Source organism: Peromyscus eremicus, chromosome 2, assembly GCF_949786415.1.
Source record: "Peromyscus eremicus chromosome 2, PerEre_H2_v1, whole genome shotgun sequence".
NCBI lineage: Eukaryota > Metazoa > Chordata > Mammalia > Rodentia > Cricetidae > Peromyscus > Peromyscus eremicus.
This window is the reverse complement of record NC_081417.1, coordinates 131,958,184-131,977,309: the sequence shown is the minus strand read 5'-3', so window position 1 is coordinate 131,977,309 and position 19,126 is coordinate 131,958,184. Positions and strand designations below refer to the sequence as shown.

Sequence of the window (19,126 nt, the reverse complement as noted above, 5' to 3'; positions counted from 1 at the left end):
AGTGATTACTCCTTGCAGTCTATTATTATCATCATTCATAATAATATAATCGTGTGTGTGATGTATGTGTGTGAGTGTGGTACATATGTGCCATGGCACACACACAGAGGTCAAAGGACAACTTTTGGGAGTCAGTTCTCTCCTTCCACCATGTAGCATCCAGTGGATTTAATTCAGGCTATCAAGCTTATCTGTGTGTGTGTGCACGTGTGTGTGTGTGTATGTGTGTGTGTGTGTGTGTGTGTGTGTGCGCGTGCGCGCGCGAGCGCGCTCTGGGTCTCCAACCCAGTGCCTCAGAAATGGTAGGCACACTTTCTACTATTTAACTGCATCCCCAGCCCTGTTTCTATGGTTTTTATTTTTGCCCCGTCTCTAGATCAAAATCGAACTCAAGCAGGCCCAGGAGAAGTTGCTAGACAACGCCAGGATGCACTCCTCACTCACAGCAGAGTGGAAGCACTGTCAGCAGAGAGTCAAGGAGCTGGAGCTGGAGGGACTCAAGCAGGCTCAGAGCATGAAATCCCAGCAGAGCCTTCAGGAGAAGCTGGCTTGGGAGAAATCCAAAGTGGCCGATGCTCAGGAAAAGGTAATTATCTTCACACTCAAGAAGCAAATATGTACACGTCTAGAGCCCTGCTCCCTGAGGACCTTAAGAGACAGTTGTGGCCGGGCGGTGGTGGCGCACGCCTTTAATCCCAGCACTCAGGAGGCAGAGCCAGGTGGATCTCTGTGAGTTCGAGGCCAGCCTGGGCTACCAAGTGAGTTCCAGGAAAGGCGCAAAGCTACACAGAGAAACCCTGTCTCGAAAAACCAAAAAAAAAAAAAAAAAAAAAAGAGACAGTTGTGTGCTAATGTTTCTATCTGTGGGCACGGGCTAATCCTTTGTTTTACTCTCCCTGTCTTTTCCTCTTTTTCATAATTTTATTCCATCTGCCCCTACTATTCTAATAAGCCTTGTATATTTTTGAAAAATGTAAATTTCTGGAACTGAGGAGGTGGCTCAGTCAGTAAAGTGCTTGACACACAAGCATGAGGACCTGAGTTCGAATCCCCAGAACCCACAGTGCATGCCTATAATCCCAGCGTTGGAGAAACGGAAACAGGAGGGTTCCCTGGACCTGGCTGGCCAACCAGCCAAGCTAAATAGCTCCAGGCCAGCAAGAGACCCTGCCTCAAAAAATAGGATGGAGAGAGACAGAGAAGGACACCCTTTATCAACTCTTGGTTGGTCTCCACACACCTGTAAACACATGTGCGTGCTCGCGCACACATACATACACATATCTATATATACACAAATGTAAATTTCGTTTAAGCTATAACATGAACTTAAAATGATTGAAGCCACAGGATATTTATACTTTTTTAATATTGAAGAATTTATTTTCTCTCATTTGAATTGGCTGTTTATATGATTTTTATTTTATAATCTCTGAAAAATAGACTTATTTATTTTATTGTATGTGTATGAGTGTTTTGCCTGCATGTATGTATGTATGTGCACCACATACATGTCTGGTGCCTGAGAAGGTCAGAAGAGGGCTTGGACCCCTGGGACTGGAGTTACAGGTGGTTGAGAGCTGCCATGTGGGTGCTAGGAACTGAACCCAGGTTGTTTTTGAGATCAGTAATTTTAAGATTTTTGCTGTGGAATTAGCTATTTTCTAAGACTGCCCCTGCATTTTGGATTGCTTAACATCAGGTATCAATAGACTATAACAGCTAGGCAGTGGTGACACTTGTCTTTAATCCCAGCACTCGGGGGCAGAGGCAGGCAGATCTCTGAGTTCTGAGTTCAAGGCCATCCTGGTCTACAGAGTGAGTTCCAGGAAAGCCAGGGCTACACAGAGAAACCCTGTCTCAAAAAACCAAAAACGAACAACAACAACAACAAAAAAAAAACCAATAGAATATAACTGTGTGTGTGTATGTGTGTGTGTATGTGTGTAGATATCCCCCTCCATTGCTGTCTTACTGCCTTGAAACTACTAAACAGCAGATGTGTGTCAGGAGATGAGGGTGCATTCCTCTTCCAAACAGCATAGAAGTAAAGACAAGCCCTGCACACTGCCACAGGATACACAGTGGACGAGCTGCTGCATGTGTACACACTAGCCTGTAACTGCAGCAATGAACAATGGACATGACCAGGACACCAGGAGCTCGCTCATTGCTGCCTGTCACTTGCAGAAGCCAGTGAGCAAGAGACAGGAACTAAGGAAAGGCGCAAAGCTACACAGAGAAACCCTGTCTCGAAAAACCAAAAAAAAAAAAAAAAAAAAAAAAAAGAAGAGACAGGAACTGAATCCTAAAATTGCACATTTTGCTGGGTGTGGTGGTGCATGCCTTCAAACAGGTGGATCTCTGAATTTGAGGGCAGCCTGGTCTACACAGCCAGTTCTGGGCCAGCCAAGGCTACACAGGGAGACAAAAACAAAACAAAACAAAACACAACCTTTGCTTTATTTGGAGAGCTAGCAATCTGAGAAGATGGTGGATTAACATCTGAAAAAACTATCTTCTGCCTCAACCTCTAGCCGGTAATTACATAGGAGAAGGGGAGGCAGAACAGGGCAAGCAGGCAGGCACTTGAGAGTGAGGCCTGGCCCCTCTGCTCAGGGGCGTAGCCGGCTTCTGGTACCCATGATATCTGTGCCCCTCATTATCACCCTCATTCTTCCCTTGTCCTCTGGATGGTATTGCTCAGGTACTTGGAGCACTGAGTCAATTAGTCTCTGCTAGCATCAACCTTGTCCCCTCCAGGGCACCAGGACCAGTGGTTGGGCGGTGGGGGTGGGGGGTGGGATGAGAACACATAAACCATTAACAACATGTACATGCTAAGCTGCCAACAACATGCATGTGCAGATTCCTTTTCACGGTGTAAAGCCTGAGAATTATCTTTGTAACACAGACTAGGAAGGAGCCCCCAACAGCCCCTCCCGTCTCCTATCACAGGTACCGCTATCGTTCAGTTTATATAGAGTTTGTGGTTGAAAAGGATTACACCCTCCATGTTTTACTTTTTCATCCAAGATTTTGGACCTGCAGCAGAAACTAGACCATGCTGGACAAGTCTGCCTTTCAGATGCTTGTGTTTTGCTTAAGAAGCAACTAGAGGAGGAGATCAAGGAATCGAAGAGCAGTGAGGCTAGGCTGCAGCAGCAGCTGCAGGAGGAGCAGCAGAGGAGGTAAGGACCGCTAGGGTGTGGGGCTCCTGGGGCGGAGGACCTGCCTGGGACACCGGTAGACTGCCATAAGTGAAATCTAACTGGTAGATTATCCTGTGAAATCTAATGCGTTGCTTGCCTAACTCTCTGATATGATCTGCACAAATTCAGGCTTCATTGAAGTTGTATTTTTTTATCCATTGGCTAATGTTCTTCCAGATAGTTCTAGATCATTATAGGAATCTTTGGCATCAACAAACTGCTCAAGGATAAGAACTGTCGCTTCCCCCCACCCACCTCAAAATAAGTGTTACAATTCTGACTTAAAACATTCTTTTGGATGCCCTTAGCCTTAATGACAGTGCTTCTCATTTGTGTGATGTTCAAATGAGCCATACATATTTTGAGAAAAAAAATATATTATCCACTAAAAACTCACAGAGATGTTCACACATACTTTGTAGCTCAGAATCTTACTTCCAGCTATACTTAGAAGTTGTATGCTTGGTCCTAGCCCAAAATACTACTGAGTAAGTATTTGTTGAATGGATGAATGTTTGAGTATGCGACTGGCTGGATATTTGTGTGAATGAAGACTGAATACACTCAATGAGATGCCGTGGGAAAACACTTGCCTCACCTGCCGTGTCTGGGAAGATGGTGGGCTAACCTGTCATAGTGCAGTTAGATCCTAGACAGTACAGCTCACAAGAGAGCAGCAGGACACCCCAAAGACAAGTGTACCCTGAGCTGACACAACTCTGATGGATGATAATGCTTGCAGGTCAAAGGGCAGATAACCATATCAGCCATGCACCAGGAAGTGCCAGCAAGCTTGCCACAAGTCCAGATAGCTGAACTAAGAAAACCCCCATTTTAAAAATGATATGGAGGGGCTAGGGTGAGGTGGACAGGTGGCTTAGTGGTTAAGAGCACTGGCTGCTCTTGTAGAGGACTGGAATTTGGTTCCCAACACTTCACCAACACAGCCATCTTCCCAGGCCCTCATTCTTCTTTTCTGGGGTGAAAGTCTTGCCCAGGCTGGTCTCAAACATATGGGATCAAGGGATGTTCCTGCTTCACAGTGTCCCAGGTTTCCGGGACCACACGTGAGCGCACCACTCTCAGCAGAATTCAGTTTCTATAGTGGATACAGCGGTCGGTGCCCATGTCATCTGTTCTTCCTTATGTGACTTTACATTGTTTACATCTTCCAAGAATTCCCTCAAAAAAACAAACAAACAAAAAAAAAAAAAAGCCGGGCGGTGGTGGCGAACGCCTTTAATCCCAACACTCGGGAGGCTGAGGCAGGCGGATCTCTGTGAGTTCGAGGCCAGCCTGGGCTACAGAGTGAGTCCCAGGAAAGGTGCAAAGCTACACAGAGAAACCCTGTCTCAAAAACAAAACAAAAAAGAATTTAGTCCATTCATTATCTGACTTATCAGATCTGTGGGCATAGAGTTGTTTATGGTGTTATAATGATATAATAATATCCTTTCAATATCTGTGGGATCAATAGAGGCGGCCCCTGTTTCATTTCTGGTATTAATAATTTCTATGTTCTGTGCATTTGGTTCACCTGTCTAAATAGAGATTTGTCCATTTGTCCATTGCATTGGTCTTTTCAAAGAACTACCTTTGGTTTTGTTTCATTTTCTCTATTTTTTTTTTCCTGATTCCATTTATCTGTCTACCCCCACTCCACTGCCCCACACTTCTTGACAGGGTCTCATGTAGCCCAGGCTGACCTCAGATTCACTATATAGCTGAGGCTAGCCTTAAACTCTCAATCCTTATGTTGCCACCTTCCGAGTTCTGGGATTACATGTGTGCCACTGCACCCCACTTGGTCTGAGACAACAGAGTCTCACTTTGTAGTCCAGGCTATCTTAGAACTCACTATATACCCAAGCTTGCCTCAGACTCACAGCAATTCTTCTGCCTCAGCTTCCAGAATGCTGGAATTGCAGGCACATAGCACCACCCCTGGCTGAGGGTCTCATTTGTATTATTCTTTTCTTTGGTTTGTTCTGGGGTTATAATGCTAGTCCTTCTCTGGCTTCTTATGGCAAAAACTTGGAGTATTTGGTTTTAGATTTCCCTTCCTTTATAATATACATATTTACTGGTACCAGTTTCTCAGACTTCCACAAAGTCTGTATGTTCTACTTTCATTTAATTCAAAATGCTCTTGACTCCTCATGAAACATCCTTGCCTCTGCAACACTTAGGAGTCTGTTGACTCCAGACATCTGGGGTTTCCTGTTGATGGTGTACAGTTTCATAAATACTATCATTTCAATTTGTTGTATAGTATTCTCTTACATAGTGACAATTAATCATGGTTGTCAACCAGACTGCTTTAGAGATGCCCACAACATCAGCAAAACATACATCTGGGTGTCTGTGGGGGTTGCCAGACAAGATTGGCTTGTGAGTCAGTGTCCTGAGTGGGAGAGACCCACTCGGAATGAGCAGCAACTTCCAAAAGTTTTGGGCACAGATGGAATGGGAAGGGGAGAAGAGGAGAACATTGCTCTCCCAAGGGCGGGGCCCCACTGAACAATGCAGGGACCCTGGATTCCTCTGAATGTAGCTCTGTACCAGCAGCTGTCCTGGGAGCTTTCAGACCCTCATCAGCCTGGAACTGGGCTGTACTGCTGACCTCCTTGTGTTCTGAGGCTTCCGGCTTCTTAGATGAAGCAACTCTGAAGCAGCTGACTATTGTGAACCTATTCAGCTCTGGCCCTGTGAGTTCATGTGACACACCCCTACTGTACATATTTAATTGGTTCCAGTTCTCTGGAAACCTCTGACCATACACAGAAATATAACTTCTGTTGATTGGTTGTCTGAATCAGAATTTTGCCAAGTTGTCCAGGCTTTGCCTTGAACTCCTGAGCTCATGTGATCCTCCTGCCTCAGCCTCCTGTGTAGATGGGACTCCAGTTGTGCACCACTGCACAGAGCTTAACATATATGTTGTAGCTTTTGTTTGTTTGTTTTTCTGCTCTAAATAACACTACAGTGAGTGCTGAGGATGTAACTCACTGGTGGAGTACCTACTGATCATGCACAAAGGCCTGAATTCAATCTTAGCACTGCCCCAAAATTGTTTGTTTGTTTGTTATTTTAAAAGGAGTTTGAGGGGCTGGGAGGTGGCTCAGTGGGTTAAGCAGTTGCTATGCAAGCTTGACTCCTTGTGTTCAATCCCCTGAACCCACTGAAACGTGAAAAGGAGAGGACCAACTCCACAAAACCGTCCTCTGACTTTTATGCATGTATGCGCGCACGCGCGCACACACACATACACACACACACATCATGGCTTATGTGCACCCCACACATGTGTATACACACACACACACACACACACACACACACACACACACACACACACACACACACACACAATTTTTAAAAAGTAAGGGAATTTGAGAGCCATTGAGATACCCCAGCATGTAAAGATCCTCACCTCCAATCCTGACAATCTGAGTTCAATGCCAGAAACTCACGTGGTGGAAAGAGAGAACAGATTCCTGCACACTGTATTCTGACCTCCACGTGAAAACTACGGCACATGCACCCAAACAAATACATAGATGCGATTTAAACACTTCAAGCGGAGTTTGAATACTGCTAAAATGAACATCCTTGCCCTGAGGCACTCGAACTGTAGTGATATGTGGGAAGCATCATGCTAGAAGAGATCCAGAAGGCTGTAAAAGCACCCAGCGGGACCATCTGTGGAACTGGGGACTTGAGATGGCCTTCCTCAGTGACAGTCATCGAGGGTGAAAATGCAGCAGTCGGCATGAGAGGCTGAGAGGTGACGAAGAGGCCGAGGAAGGAGGACACAGAAAGGTTGGGTGGGTTGGGAAGAGCAGTGACTGGCGAGAAAATGAATCCAGAAAGCCAGGTAGCCTGGTTCACGCCGAGGTGATGGACGGGCCACACTGAATAGTTGGGGCTCTACTGTAAGCGCAAGGGGGAGCCACTGAAGGATTTTAGGCAAGGGATTGTGGAGTTTGGAGTGTAGTTCTGTGGTGGAACAGTTGCCTAGCAGGCATGAGACCCTGGGTTCAACAGCCAACACCAGAAAAACAATGGAGGATGTTCCAGGATTCAGTTGTGACTGAGGAAGAAAACTCTCCTGTGTAAATGGTGAAGAGATTCAGGCCACAGGGAAGACAGAGGATCTTGTCGGACCTTGTCAGTCTCAAGACCTGCTAGTCTTTCATCGCTGAAACCATGTATTTTGTGAAGTGTCTGTTCTATCTGGTAGTTCCTAGCAAATCCCTGAGCTGCTTTTTTTTGATTCAGACTTCCCATTTTTCAACTTCCATTTGAACTCCCAGGCTGCACTGTAGACAGTCCAAGGTCCTCTCAGTTCCAGCAGCTCGATATCACTTCAGCCCCAGGGCTCAGCACTTATCCAGGCCCTTGGACCAAAACTAGGGATGGAGCTGTCACTGGATCTCACTGTTTTCCCTCAGCTCCCCAGCCCTTGTGAAATGTCTGCAACAGAACTCACATGAGACCTGCAGAGCGTGACGTAGAAGACAGGCAGCTTAGTAGAGAACAGGGAAGACGTGGGCAAAGGGACCATTGTGTCAGTCTGCATTTTAGGCAGCATTCAGACTGTTTCTGAAGTCTCTAGAACAAGCAGTTTTCCCATCCAGGTGACTGGCAGGCCCGTCTAGATTGACCTGCCAGGGAGAAGGCACTGGTATGTCCTTGTTCTTTACCAGAATGCCTCCTGCTGTGCAGTAATCCTGTAAGGTTTAGGTCTCTTGAGAGCACTTTCAATACTTATTATTAAGGATGTTCAAGGTACTTCTGGATGCCATGTCTCCTCATAGAGGAGGGACATGACTTACGTCCATTCCCCTGGCCAGTACTTAACGTCTGACGGTTCCTGTTCGTGGATTTATAAGCTACTGATTATGAAGAAAGGGTCCAACCCCGATGTCTTCCAATATCTAACCAGCTACCTAACAGAGTCATAAAGAAGAAAGAGATGATGACAGCGGGGATTGCCCACATATACAGATAGTGATTGGGATAAAGCCCAGTGAGGAAGGTGTGGGGTTAGGTGTGACTGGCAGAATCAAGCTACAACAATCCTTAGAGTGCCTGCACTTCTACCCAAGGAACGTAAGAGGGCGAGGCGCAGAGTCAAGAGCCAGTGTCACATGGTCCACCATCCAATAACCAGTCAGCTGCCTAGACTGCTTCAATTAGAGACAGCAAGGCTGTCTGTCCAGTGTCAGACTCTAATGCCCATCAGTGCCATTTCATCATCACCACCATCATACTCTTCGAGATGACTCTCCTGGATGTGGAGAATCTCGGTTTGCAATCCTCAAAAAGTCTCTCCAGGAACTATAATTTGACAAGTCTCTCTGGAAGAGCAGGTACTGATGGCACTCATGAGGACGGGTGAATCTCCCCAGCATTGCAGCTCATCAGTCCGTGAGTCAGCTGCAGCAGGATGCTGTGTGTGTGTGCACCAGTACCAGCAGTGTGTGTCAGTCAGCTGCAGCAGGATGCCATGTGTGTGTGCACCAGTACCAGCAGTGTGTGTCAGTCAGCCTCAGCAGGATGCGTGTGTGGATTCTATCAGCAGTGTGTCAGTCAGCTGCAGCAGGATGCCATGTGTGCACCAGTACCAGCAGTGTGTCAGTCAGCTGCAGCAGGGTGCCGTGTGTGTGCACCAGTACCAGGAGTGTGTCAGTCAGCTGCAGCAGGGTTCCGTGTGTGCACCAGTACCAGTAGTGTGTCAGTCAGCTGCAGCAGGGTTCCGTGTGTGCACCAGTACCAGCAGTGTGTCAGTCAGCTGTAGCAGGATGCCGTGTGTGCACCAGTACCAGCAGTGTGTCAGTCAGCTGCAGCAGGGTTCCGTGTGTGTGCATTCTACCAGCAGTGTGTCAGTGAGCTGCAGCAGGATGCTGTGTGTGCACCAGTACCAGCAGTGTGTCAGTCAGCTGCAGCAGGGTGCCGTGTGTGTGCACCAGTACCAGCAGTATGTCAGTCAGCTGCAGCAGGATGCCGTGTGTGCACCAGTACCAGCAGTGTGTGGAGCCAGGGATTGCGGGGTCAGCCTGTAAAGCACTGTGGAAGAAGGATATGGACTCAGGAACCAAGCCCCACCTCAGCCTTATTTATCCTAGCTGTTCTTGGTGCCGCATCTTTCTCATCTCTACCGTAAGGGAAATGATTTCTTCCTCATGGGTGTGTTTTGATGGTAAGAGGGAAAATTAAGGAAAAGCTTCTATTACGTAGGAGGTTCCCTGCCTGGTCCCTTTACCTTGCAGACACGTAACTGTACCTCACTCTGCTGGACCCACAGGCTCCCTCTGGCTGGCATAAAAGTTGTGGGTCTAGGAATCATTTGCAGAGTGTGGCAGTACACAGAGTGAGTGGTGTGCGTTGACTGCCCTCAGGGTACTCCTGGACCAGGACGTGACTGAGCTCCAGAGGCAAGTGAGGACCTTGCAGGATAAGGAGGACCAGCGGGAAGCAGCCCGTTCCCAGCAACAAGAGACTCTATGCCAACAACTGGAAAGTGAGAAGAGGAAGTGTGAGGAGGTAAGTGCAGACATGCGTCCCTGTTTTCCTGTTCTCAGAGACTGCAGTGCGTGTCTGTCATTGCTATTTAGCTAATTAGCACTGAGTACACTTTACCTACTGAGTTTAGCTATATATATAAAATATATATGTGTATAAATAAAATACACACACACACACACAAGTGTAGGGGAGGGAAATAGACTTCCCTGTAGCTTCCCAGGCTGTTTGGCTGGGCTATAAATTAAATTGGCAGGAGCTGGAGAGATGGCTCAATGATTATGTGCACTGGCTGCTCTTCCAGGGGACCCAGGTTTGATTCCAAGCACTGGCATGGCAGCTCACAACTGCCTGTAACTCTAGTTCTAAGGGATTCTACATCCTCTTTGGAATTTCTGAGGTGCCAGACACACATGCAGTGCAGAGACATACATGCAGACAAAAGATCTATACACATAAATGAAAATGAAAAAGATACATTTTTAGCCAGGCGGTGGTGGCACACGCCTTTAATCCCAGCACTCAGGAGGCAGGGCCAGGCGGATCTTTGTGAGTTCAAGGCCAGCCTGGTCTATAGAGCAAGATCCAGGACAGGCACCAAAACTACACAGAGAAACCCTGTCTTGAAAACCCAAAAAAAAAAAAAAAATTTTTTTTAAAGATTAATCAACATAGGGCAAATTAGTAGGAGTAAGACCACTTCAATTACATATATATGTATGGGTGTCCACAAAACATGAGACTTAAAACAGGTCAGATATCCGAAGCTTGTACAACATCCCGAGCTATCGAGAAAGGGCCTTGGAACCTCTGGATCACAATGGAGACAAGCTGTGGGAGAGCATGGGGAGGAACTGTAGGGTGAGGAAGGATTGTCTCAGATACAGACACAAGTCCAGTAGGTGGTGGTGGTGCATGCCTTTAATCCCAGCATTCAGGAGTCAGAGGCCGGTGGATTTCTGTGAGTTTGAGGTCAGTCTGGTCTACAGAGTGAGTTCCAGAACAGCAAGGGTTACAACTGTCTTGAAAGAGAAATCCTGTCTCAGAAAAAAAAAAAAAAATTTTTAAAGAAAAAGAAAGAAAGAAAATGCCCTACTTCTAGATCTTATAGAGGAATTTTCTCAGTTGAGTTTCCCTCCTTTCAGAAGACTCTAGCTTGTGTCAAGTTGACATAAAACTAGCCAGCACATAGGGACACATCCTGTTCTATGGTCATGTTTTGGGGTGGTGTGTCCTGAGCCCCAACACAAACAAGAAGGTATTTAATACATGAAGAAAAATGCTTGCAAAGCTGCTGAGTGGGAGATCAAAAGAACCTGCTGTGGCCTTCGGCTCTGGCTTCAGGGGATGTGACGCCCTCTTCAGGCCTCTGCTGGTACGCATGCAGAGATGGACACACACACACACACACACACACACACACACACACACACATATATATATATAAGCAGAATGCCTCAGGAAACATTTGTTTTCTTGGTTGCCAGCTTATTTAAAAAGGTCACGACTCAGAAACAGCCAGAAGGAAGAGATGGCCAGGAATGTGGGATGGAACACAGAGCGCATGTGTCTACTCTGCGCCTCCGTGTGTTCACCAACCCACGAGCTCTAATTCCTAACCTCGTGGAATTTTAGGGAAGTTTCTGGCTCAGGGTTCTGTACAAATGAACTTGGAAGTGATCCTACTCCATCCTAACCACAAATAAAAAGCTGAGCACACTGAAAACTTTTAACAATACTTCTTAGTCTATCAGAGAAGTAGGGTCACAAGCCCTGTCTTGGTGTTCTATTGCTGTGAAGAGACACCATGACCACGCAACTCTTATAAAGGAAAGCATTTAATTGTGGTGGCTCCCTTACAGGTGAGAGGTTCAGTCCATTATCATCATGGCAGGACATGGCAGCATGCAGCCAGACATGGTGCTGGAGAGGTAGCTGCTACATATTCATCTGCAGGCAACAGGAAGTAGACTGTCTCATGGGTGTGGCTTGAACATATATGAGACCTCAAAGCCCACCTCCACAGTGACACACTTCCTCCAACAAGACCACACCTACTCCAACAAGGCCTCACCTCCTAATAGTGTCATTCCCTTCGAGGGCCATTTTCTTTCAGACCACCACAGGGCCACTGCCCCCTGAAGTTGGAGAGACTGACACAGTGCCACAGAGAAGCCCGGGTGAGAACTGCCAGGAAAGCCTGTGCCACCAAAACTGATGAACTGTTGAAGCTCAGTGTGAAAAGAAAATTCTTCGAGACAAGACCTCCAGGGGACTCTACAGTTTCAAGACCCCCACACTTACTTTCATGGTTTCACTCCCAGGTTCTGACTGTGAATATTTGAGGAATTTTGCTGTGGGATGTTCTGTATGGCAAATGTGTTGCTCTGATTGGTTAGTAAATAAAACACTGATTGGCCAGTAGTCAGGCAGGAGGAAGTATAGGCGGGACAAGGAGGAGAATAAAGCTGGAAAGTGGAAGGCTGAGTCAGAGACACTGCCAGCCGCCATGATGAGAAACAGCATGTGAAGATGCCGGTAAGCCACGAGCCACGTGGCAAGGTATAGATTTATGGAAATGGATTAATTTAAGCTATAAGAACAGTTAGCAAGAAGCCTGCCACGGCCATACAATTTGTAACCAATATAAGTCTTTGTGTTTACTTGGTTGGGTCTGAGCGGCTGTGGGACTGGCAGGTGAGAGAGATTTGTCCTGACTGTGGGCCAGGCAGGAAAACTCTAGCTACAGAATCTCTCCGGGGTCTCCTGGCAGGAGAGGCGTTGGGGAGGGGGACATTCAAAGTTTGGAGACCCCTTGGGGAGGGGGACATTCAAAGTTTGTTAGCAAGAGAAACTGTTTAATTAGAACCTAACATGATGGGGTTTTGTCAGAACCTAACTGACCCAGGGCAAGAGAAATGTGCGATTTCAGCCGACTCCGCCCCCATTTAAAGGGAAGAAATGAAGGCGGAGAAAGAGGCACGTGTAAGGGCCATGTTCAAAGGTGTAGTTGTCTGAAAGATTATGACCTAATTGTAGGAGCAGAGAATGTGGCCCATCTCCCTTCCTTACCAACACACACTAAATACCTGTCTCTAACAACGTCCTTCATCGTGTCTGCCTATAAAGAAAAATTCCCAAGACATATTAAGACACAACTTGAAGAAACTGAAACACGGCAGAATCAAGACCCAGATATGACGGGAATATTGAAATTATCAGGAGTGTAAAGCACCTGTGATTAGTGTGTTGAAGCTTTAATAAAGCAGCCGCGCGGCATGTAAGAGGAGATGGGCAGTAGAAACAGAGAGACGGAAAGGAAAAAGAAATGCAAGACATAGAGGCCGCAGTGGCAGAAGCGGTGGCCACCTGTGATGGGGCTCTTAGCACAGTGCACACGGCTGAGGGAAGAAGCCTGGATCACGAGGAAATCACGGCAGAAACCTCAAACCCAGCGAGCAAAGGGAATGTTAAGGGAAAAGAACAGACTACCCAGAAACCATGAGACAAATACAGAAACTGTAACACACGATGGAAATAATGGAAAACCAGAGAAAAAGAAGATGAGACACTTGAAATGATATGATTGAGAATACCCAGAAGTCAATGCCAGATGCTGAACCACAGATCTGGAAAGTTCAGAGAATGCCAATCAAGATTGAGCGACAGAAAAACTACATGTAGATTCATAACGTTTAAACTGAAGTTCAAAAAGAAAGGGGAAATCCTGCAAGAAGACAGAGGAATAAAATACTTCCTCAGACAGACAGAATTGGAGTTGGTTGCCAGCAAACCGGCTTTGAAAGCGTTATTAAGAGATGTTTCTTTAGGGGGAAGGGGCTGGGGCTGGGGCGGCTCATGCCGGGTGATGCTAAGCATATCCCTGGGCTCCAGGCTGTTGTAGGGCGTGGGTGGCAGGCACAGGCAGTTAGGAGAAGACAGGATTGGACATTGAAAAGGATCAGATCATTGAGATAGCCTGTCTGAGAACTGACTCTGATCTTAACATTTTGGCTAAAGGTCCCAACCTGATGATGGAGCAGCCGGAGGAGCTGCTGGACAGCATGTCAGATTGGTGCGAGGAGCATCATGGGACGTCTGGTCTCACCAAGGCAGTGAAGGAGAGTATAATTACACTGCAGCAGACAGAGTGTGAATTTCTGTCCTTTGTACCACAGCAGACTCCTCCGGGGCCCTGTCCACAGGCAGGGAATTCAGTCCATGCAGATAAGAAGTTTCCTGGCAAATCTATCCCAGTCCATGAACCATCTTCATCATAGGATCATTGACGTGAGCACTGTTCAAGAGCTGTGCAGACTCTGGTCTCTAGGAGAGTTTGCTCCGAAGAAGGCTACTTCTCACAGGGCCCTCGGTGGCATCAGTGACAGCACTAAAGAGCTTCGGTTTTACCAAAATAAGGTCTTCAAGAAGAAAGACAGACAAAAAGAAGAGGAAAATGATCGAGAACGGGGAGATGAGAAGACTGTGAGTTGAGCGCTCGCCTTATATTTAAGGCAGCTTTTATAGCACGGTTCGCACATCGGTTCACGTTGAGAAGACTGTGAGCTGATGCCAGTTCTCAAGCTGCACAGTCTACCTGATTCTCCGGAAGCCACTTTGATTGTGTGTCTCTCCTGCTGATAACTTGGCAGAACAACCCTTTCTGTCTTTTTTAAATTTATTCATTTATTTATTTATTTTATGTGCATTGATGTTTTGCCTGCGTGTACGTCAGTGTGAGGGTTTCAGATCTCAGTGCTCTTGCTCTTAACTGTTGAGCCATCTCTCCAGCCCCAGAACCCCCTTTCAAAAGAAAAAAAAATTTCCAGTTACCTTTGCATCTCCAGACTCCTCAAACAAATGAGACATCCCTGTTTGTTTCTTCTAATCTGCCGTTTCCGTTACGACACAGCAACTCTTCTGTAAGATTCAGGCCATGCCCATCCCCTCAGTTCATATCTGCATTTGCTTATTATAGGCCATCTCTTTGATAATAAATAAATAAAAAGACACGAGAAAAAACAAAGCAATGACAAAACCCACAAAAAAAGACAAGAATCTACCCAAAGAAAGGAAGCCAGCCAGTCGGATGGCTCAGCGGGCAGAGGATCTTGCTGCCAAGCTGAAGACTTTTTTTTTTTGTTTTTGTTTTTGTTTTTCGAGACAGGGTTTCTCTGTGTAGCTTTGCGCCTTTCCTGGAACTCACTTGGTAGCCCAGGCTGGCCTCGAACTCACAGAGATCCACCTGGCTCTGCCTCCCAAGTGCTGGGATTAAAGGCGTGCACCACCACCGCCCGGCCAAGCTGAAGACTTCTAAAAGTTGTCCTCTGACTCCAAATGTACTCAAAGGCACATGCACACACAACAAATAAATAATTATTTAGTAAATACGAAGAGATGGCTCAGTGGTTAAGAGCATGAACTGCTCTTGCAGAGGACCCAGGTTCAGTTCCCAACACCCACATGGCGGTTCACAACCATAGAAGACTCTGGTTCCAGGGGATCCATTGCCGTCTTCTGGCTTCTTTGGGCATGGCACACCCATAGTGCACAGACATGCATGTAGGCATAAGCACACACAAATAAAAATGGAATACATTTCCAAAAGAAGGAAGAGCATCAGAGGAAGACTAGGTGAAGATGAAATGAAAGTTTTTATTTTGATTGATCTGGCATAGTTTGTTCAAAATAATAATGAGAGGGGGCTGGAGAGATGGCTCAGAGGTCAAAAGCACTGCTGCTCTTCCAGAGGCCCTAGTTGAGTCCCAGCCCCCATGTAGAGCGACTCACAACCACCTGTAACTCCAACTTCAGAAGATAGGACACTCTTTTTTGGCCTCCAAGGACACATGCATGCGCATACATCCACAAAAACAGACATGCATATACATGAATGGAAATAAAATAAATCTTTAAAAATAATAGCAATAAAGCTGGGCAGTGGTGGCGCACACCTTTAATCCCAGCACTCAGGAGACAGAGCTACGTGGATCTCTGTGAGTTTGAGACCAGCCTGGGCTACAGAGTGAGTTCCAGGACAGGCTCAAAGCTACACAGAGAAACCCTGTCTCAAAAAAAACAAAACAATAATGATAATAATAATAATAGCAATAATATAATTACATTATAAGTGATTGTGTACACAGGTAGTATGCATATATGTAAGGAAAATGGATGTCAGCAGTGGTAGAGAAGATAGGAGAGAGGGATTACAATTGTCTGCTACTGTGGTGTGCTTGCACTGCCTGTGAAGTGGTATAGCATCATTTGAGAGTGAACTTGAGGTCTGTGCATGGTGTCCCACGCCTTTAACCCCAGCACTCGGGAGGCAGAGGTAGGCCAGCCAGGCTAACCTAATCAGTGAGCCCAGGCCAATGACAGGCCCTATATGAAAGAACAAGGTAGATGATGCCTCAGAAATAACACACACATACACACACACACACACACACACACACACACACACACACCCCACAACCTGTCCCCACATGAATACCATCAAAAAAAGGAAGGAAGGAAAGAAAAGGAGGAGTGGAAGAAGAGAGAGAGAACTTGGGCTGGTTATAGGTATATTGCATTCTATGGCTATCGTTTGAGACCAACTATAAAAACTGGGAAAAAAAGGAGATAAGTTCAGAACAAAAAGGAAAATTACAGTCTATAGAATGTTCAGTTAAAGCACAAAAGTTAGGAAGGGGTGAGTACTCTGGAGGCAGAGACAGTTGGATGTCTTCAAGTTCAAGGCCAGCCTGGTGTACATAGAACGTTTCAAACCAGTCAGGGCTATGTAGTGAGACCAACCAAAATGCTGAAGCAAGAGGATTGTGAGTTCGAGGTCATCCCAGGATACAAAGCAAATATACTGTTTCAAAATACCCTGCTATCAAAAAAGATTCAAATAAACTGTTTATCAATCACAGTGACCAAAGAGCCATAACCAGATGGTTTGCTATAAGTCAGTTCATGTGATTTTCCCCATTGCCTATGAGCAATAACAACACCCACCCCCACCTAGCATTTAAATACTGCCACTTGTCCTAGGGGGCTCTGTGTACTGTGAACCCCACTAAAATCAGGGAGCTGTGGGGTTGGAGACAACTCCCTCCCTGCTTTGGGACCACCAATGATGGATGAACCGGTCACCCATGGTGAACTATTCCAAAATTCCTATCTATATCAGTTTTTGGTTTTCTTCCTCTTCCTTGTGTCCAAGCATAACATCTTAATGCCATTTAATATAGGTGGCTGCTCAGTCCAAGTTTGAGTCAACCAGCCTAACCATTTAAAGACACTCTTAGAGGTTCAGATTAATGTTTCAAATCCAGGAACTGGAGAGATGGGTCAGTGGTTAAGAGCACTTGTTGCTAGAGTTCAGCTCCCGGTACCCACATCAGGCAGCTCCCAACCCACATGTATCTTCAGCTCCAGGGGATTCAGCACCCTCATCTGACCTCTGTGGGGACCTGTCGCGTGCATAAATACATGCACACACACACACCATACACACACCACACACACATACACTTAAAATAAATCATTAAATAATTTAAATTCTGACTCCAATAAGCATATCCATATCAGCAACGTTGGCCTGTTCAATACTGTAGTCCTTCCTAGTTTAGTCTCCCAGAAATCCATTCCTTCACATGAGCCTCAAGTTTCTGGCATTTTAAGATGCCAAATCCTGCCCATCTTCCTGCTGTTCATCCGAAGTCAAGGCCTATATTCAACCTCTTCTCCCCTGAAGTGTGCTAGGATCTGACTCTGTGTTATGATTGGAGAGACAATAAGAAAAGACATGGTGGTGATATATACAGATGACTTTTAAGGACAATAGCACTTTTTTTTTTTTTTTGAGACAAGACAAGCCCTGGCCTACATCTTGGATTCACCGTGTAGCTGAGGTCATCTTGAACTTCTGATCCTCCTGCCTCCACTTCCCGACTGCTTGGATGGCAGGTGTGTGACACCTTGCCTGGTCCGTGCCATGCTGGGGACCAAACCCAGGGCTCCATGCATGCTAGGCAGGCCCTCCACCAGCAGGCCTGCACCTCTAGCAACAGGCACCTTCTTCCAAGGCACCTAAGATGCAATCCGTACAGATCCCTAAGCGAGGATTTTAAACCCTGCAGACCGCAAGGTGGGGGCTGCTTACACTGGGGGGGGGGCTTGCATTCAAGGTCCTGTAAGATGTCATTCTTCCCAGTTGCTGTCTGTGCATCCCTGAGCCCTGTGTTCACGTAAGACAGCAAGGCCGTGAAATCAATTTGTGCTCTAAATCTGCCTCCGCTTGATGGAGTTTCATTTTTTGTTACATTGGCCTTCTAGCTATGAAAGGGATTAAGATACTCATAAAACCTCTGTGGTCCTCTGACTACGGTGTTCCGGCAATTAGACACCTCAGTTGGAAACGTTCTCCTTGGGAGATCATTGACTTGATCGGAGGTGTCTAGCTCACTCCACAGACCTCTGAGTTGTCAGTTCTATCACAGCAGACTTGAGAAGGCACTTCATGGGAGAAAAGGTTGATCTCTCCTCTTGGTGTCAGAGGTCTCTGTCCCTGGCCTGAGACAAAGCATCCTGGTGAGAAGTCTGGTGGAGCAACTGTTCACCTGATGGCAGCCAAGAAGCAGAGAATGGAAGGGGAAAGTTCGGGGCCATGCACGGGTGATTATTTCCTCTTCCTCAATGAATCCAGCAAGGGGTTAATCCATTTTTATTTCAGAAGCTTCAGGATCCAGCAGTTTCCCCCCTGCTTTGACATGAGCCTCTAGGGGGATGCTTCATGCCATCTCCCAAAGCACTTCCCTACAGGCATCTGTTAGCTGATAATGTAATCAGCTGTGGGTGGTTAGTGACAATGAGATCAGGTTACAGGTTCAGAATCCCTAATCTGCCTGCCGAGTATTTGGGTGGATCTCTGCGACTTGAAGGCCAGCCTGGTCTATAAAGCAAGTTTCAGGACGGCTATGGATGTTACACAGAGAAACCCTGTCTGGGAAAACAAAAACAAAAAAATCCCAAAACCAAAACTCGGGAATCCAAAATGCTCCCAAATCTGACATTTTTTGGAGCTGGACATGGTGGCAGGCTGGAGCAGGACGATCGCTTTTAGCCCGGAGTTCTAGGCCATGACGAGTAACACTGTGAGAACCTGTCTGGAACCAGACAGAAATACTGGAAGTGTTTTGAATGCCGACATGACACTCCATGTGGCCAGCTCCACACCTGACCTCAAGTGGTAGGTGTTATAAAAACCGCAGAAGGCAACCTTGGCAGGTTGGAGGCAAGGGCCCTAGAAAGCCACGCCGGAGGGAGGGCAAGGGATGCAGAGTGCGCCTCTGGACATAAGAGCTGAGGAGAGGAGGAATAAGAGAGGAAGAGAA

The 19,126-nt window shown here is 46.5% G+C and overlaps 1 protein-coding gene and 1 pseudogene across 1 annotated transcript in view; both read left to right on the top strand.

Annotated features, from left to right (window-relative positions):
* The window catches only part of Ccdc30 (coiled-coil domain containing 30), a 62,452-nt gene that overhangs the window by 31,546 nt on the left and 11,780 nt on the right, over nucleotides 1–19,126 (top strand). Inside the window, exons 8-12 of the mRNA XM_059255873.1 lie at nucleotides 377–586; nucleotides 3,037–3,191; nucleotides 9,617–9,761; nucleotides 11,857–11,920; nucleotides 13,761–13,890. Coding sequence (XP_059111856.1) covers nucleotides 377–586; nucleotides 3,037–3,191; nucleotides 9,617–9,761; nucleotides 11,857–11,920; nucleotides 13,761–13,890 — 704 coding nt within the window. The remainder of the gene's footprint in view (nucleotides 1–376; nucleotides 587–3,036; nucleotides 3,192–9,616; nucleotides 9,762–11,856; nucleotides 11,921–13,760; nucleotides 13,891–19,126) is intronic.
* Nucleotides 13,609–14,837, top strand: LOC131903976 (oligoribonuclease, mitochondrial-like; annotated as a pseudogene).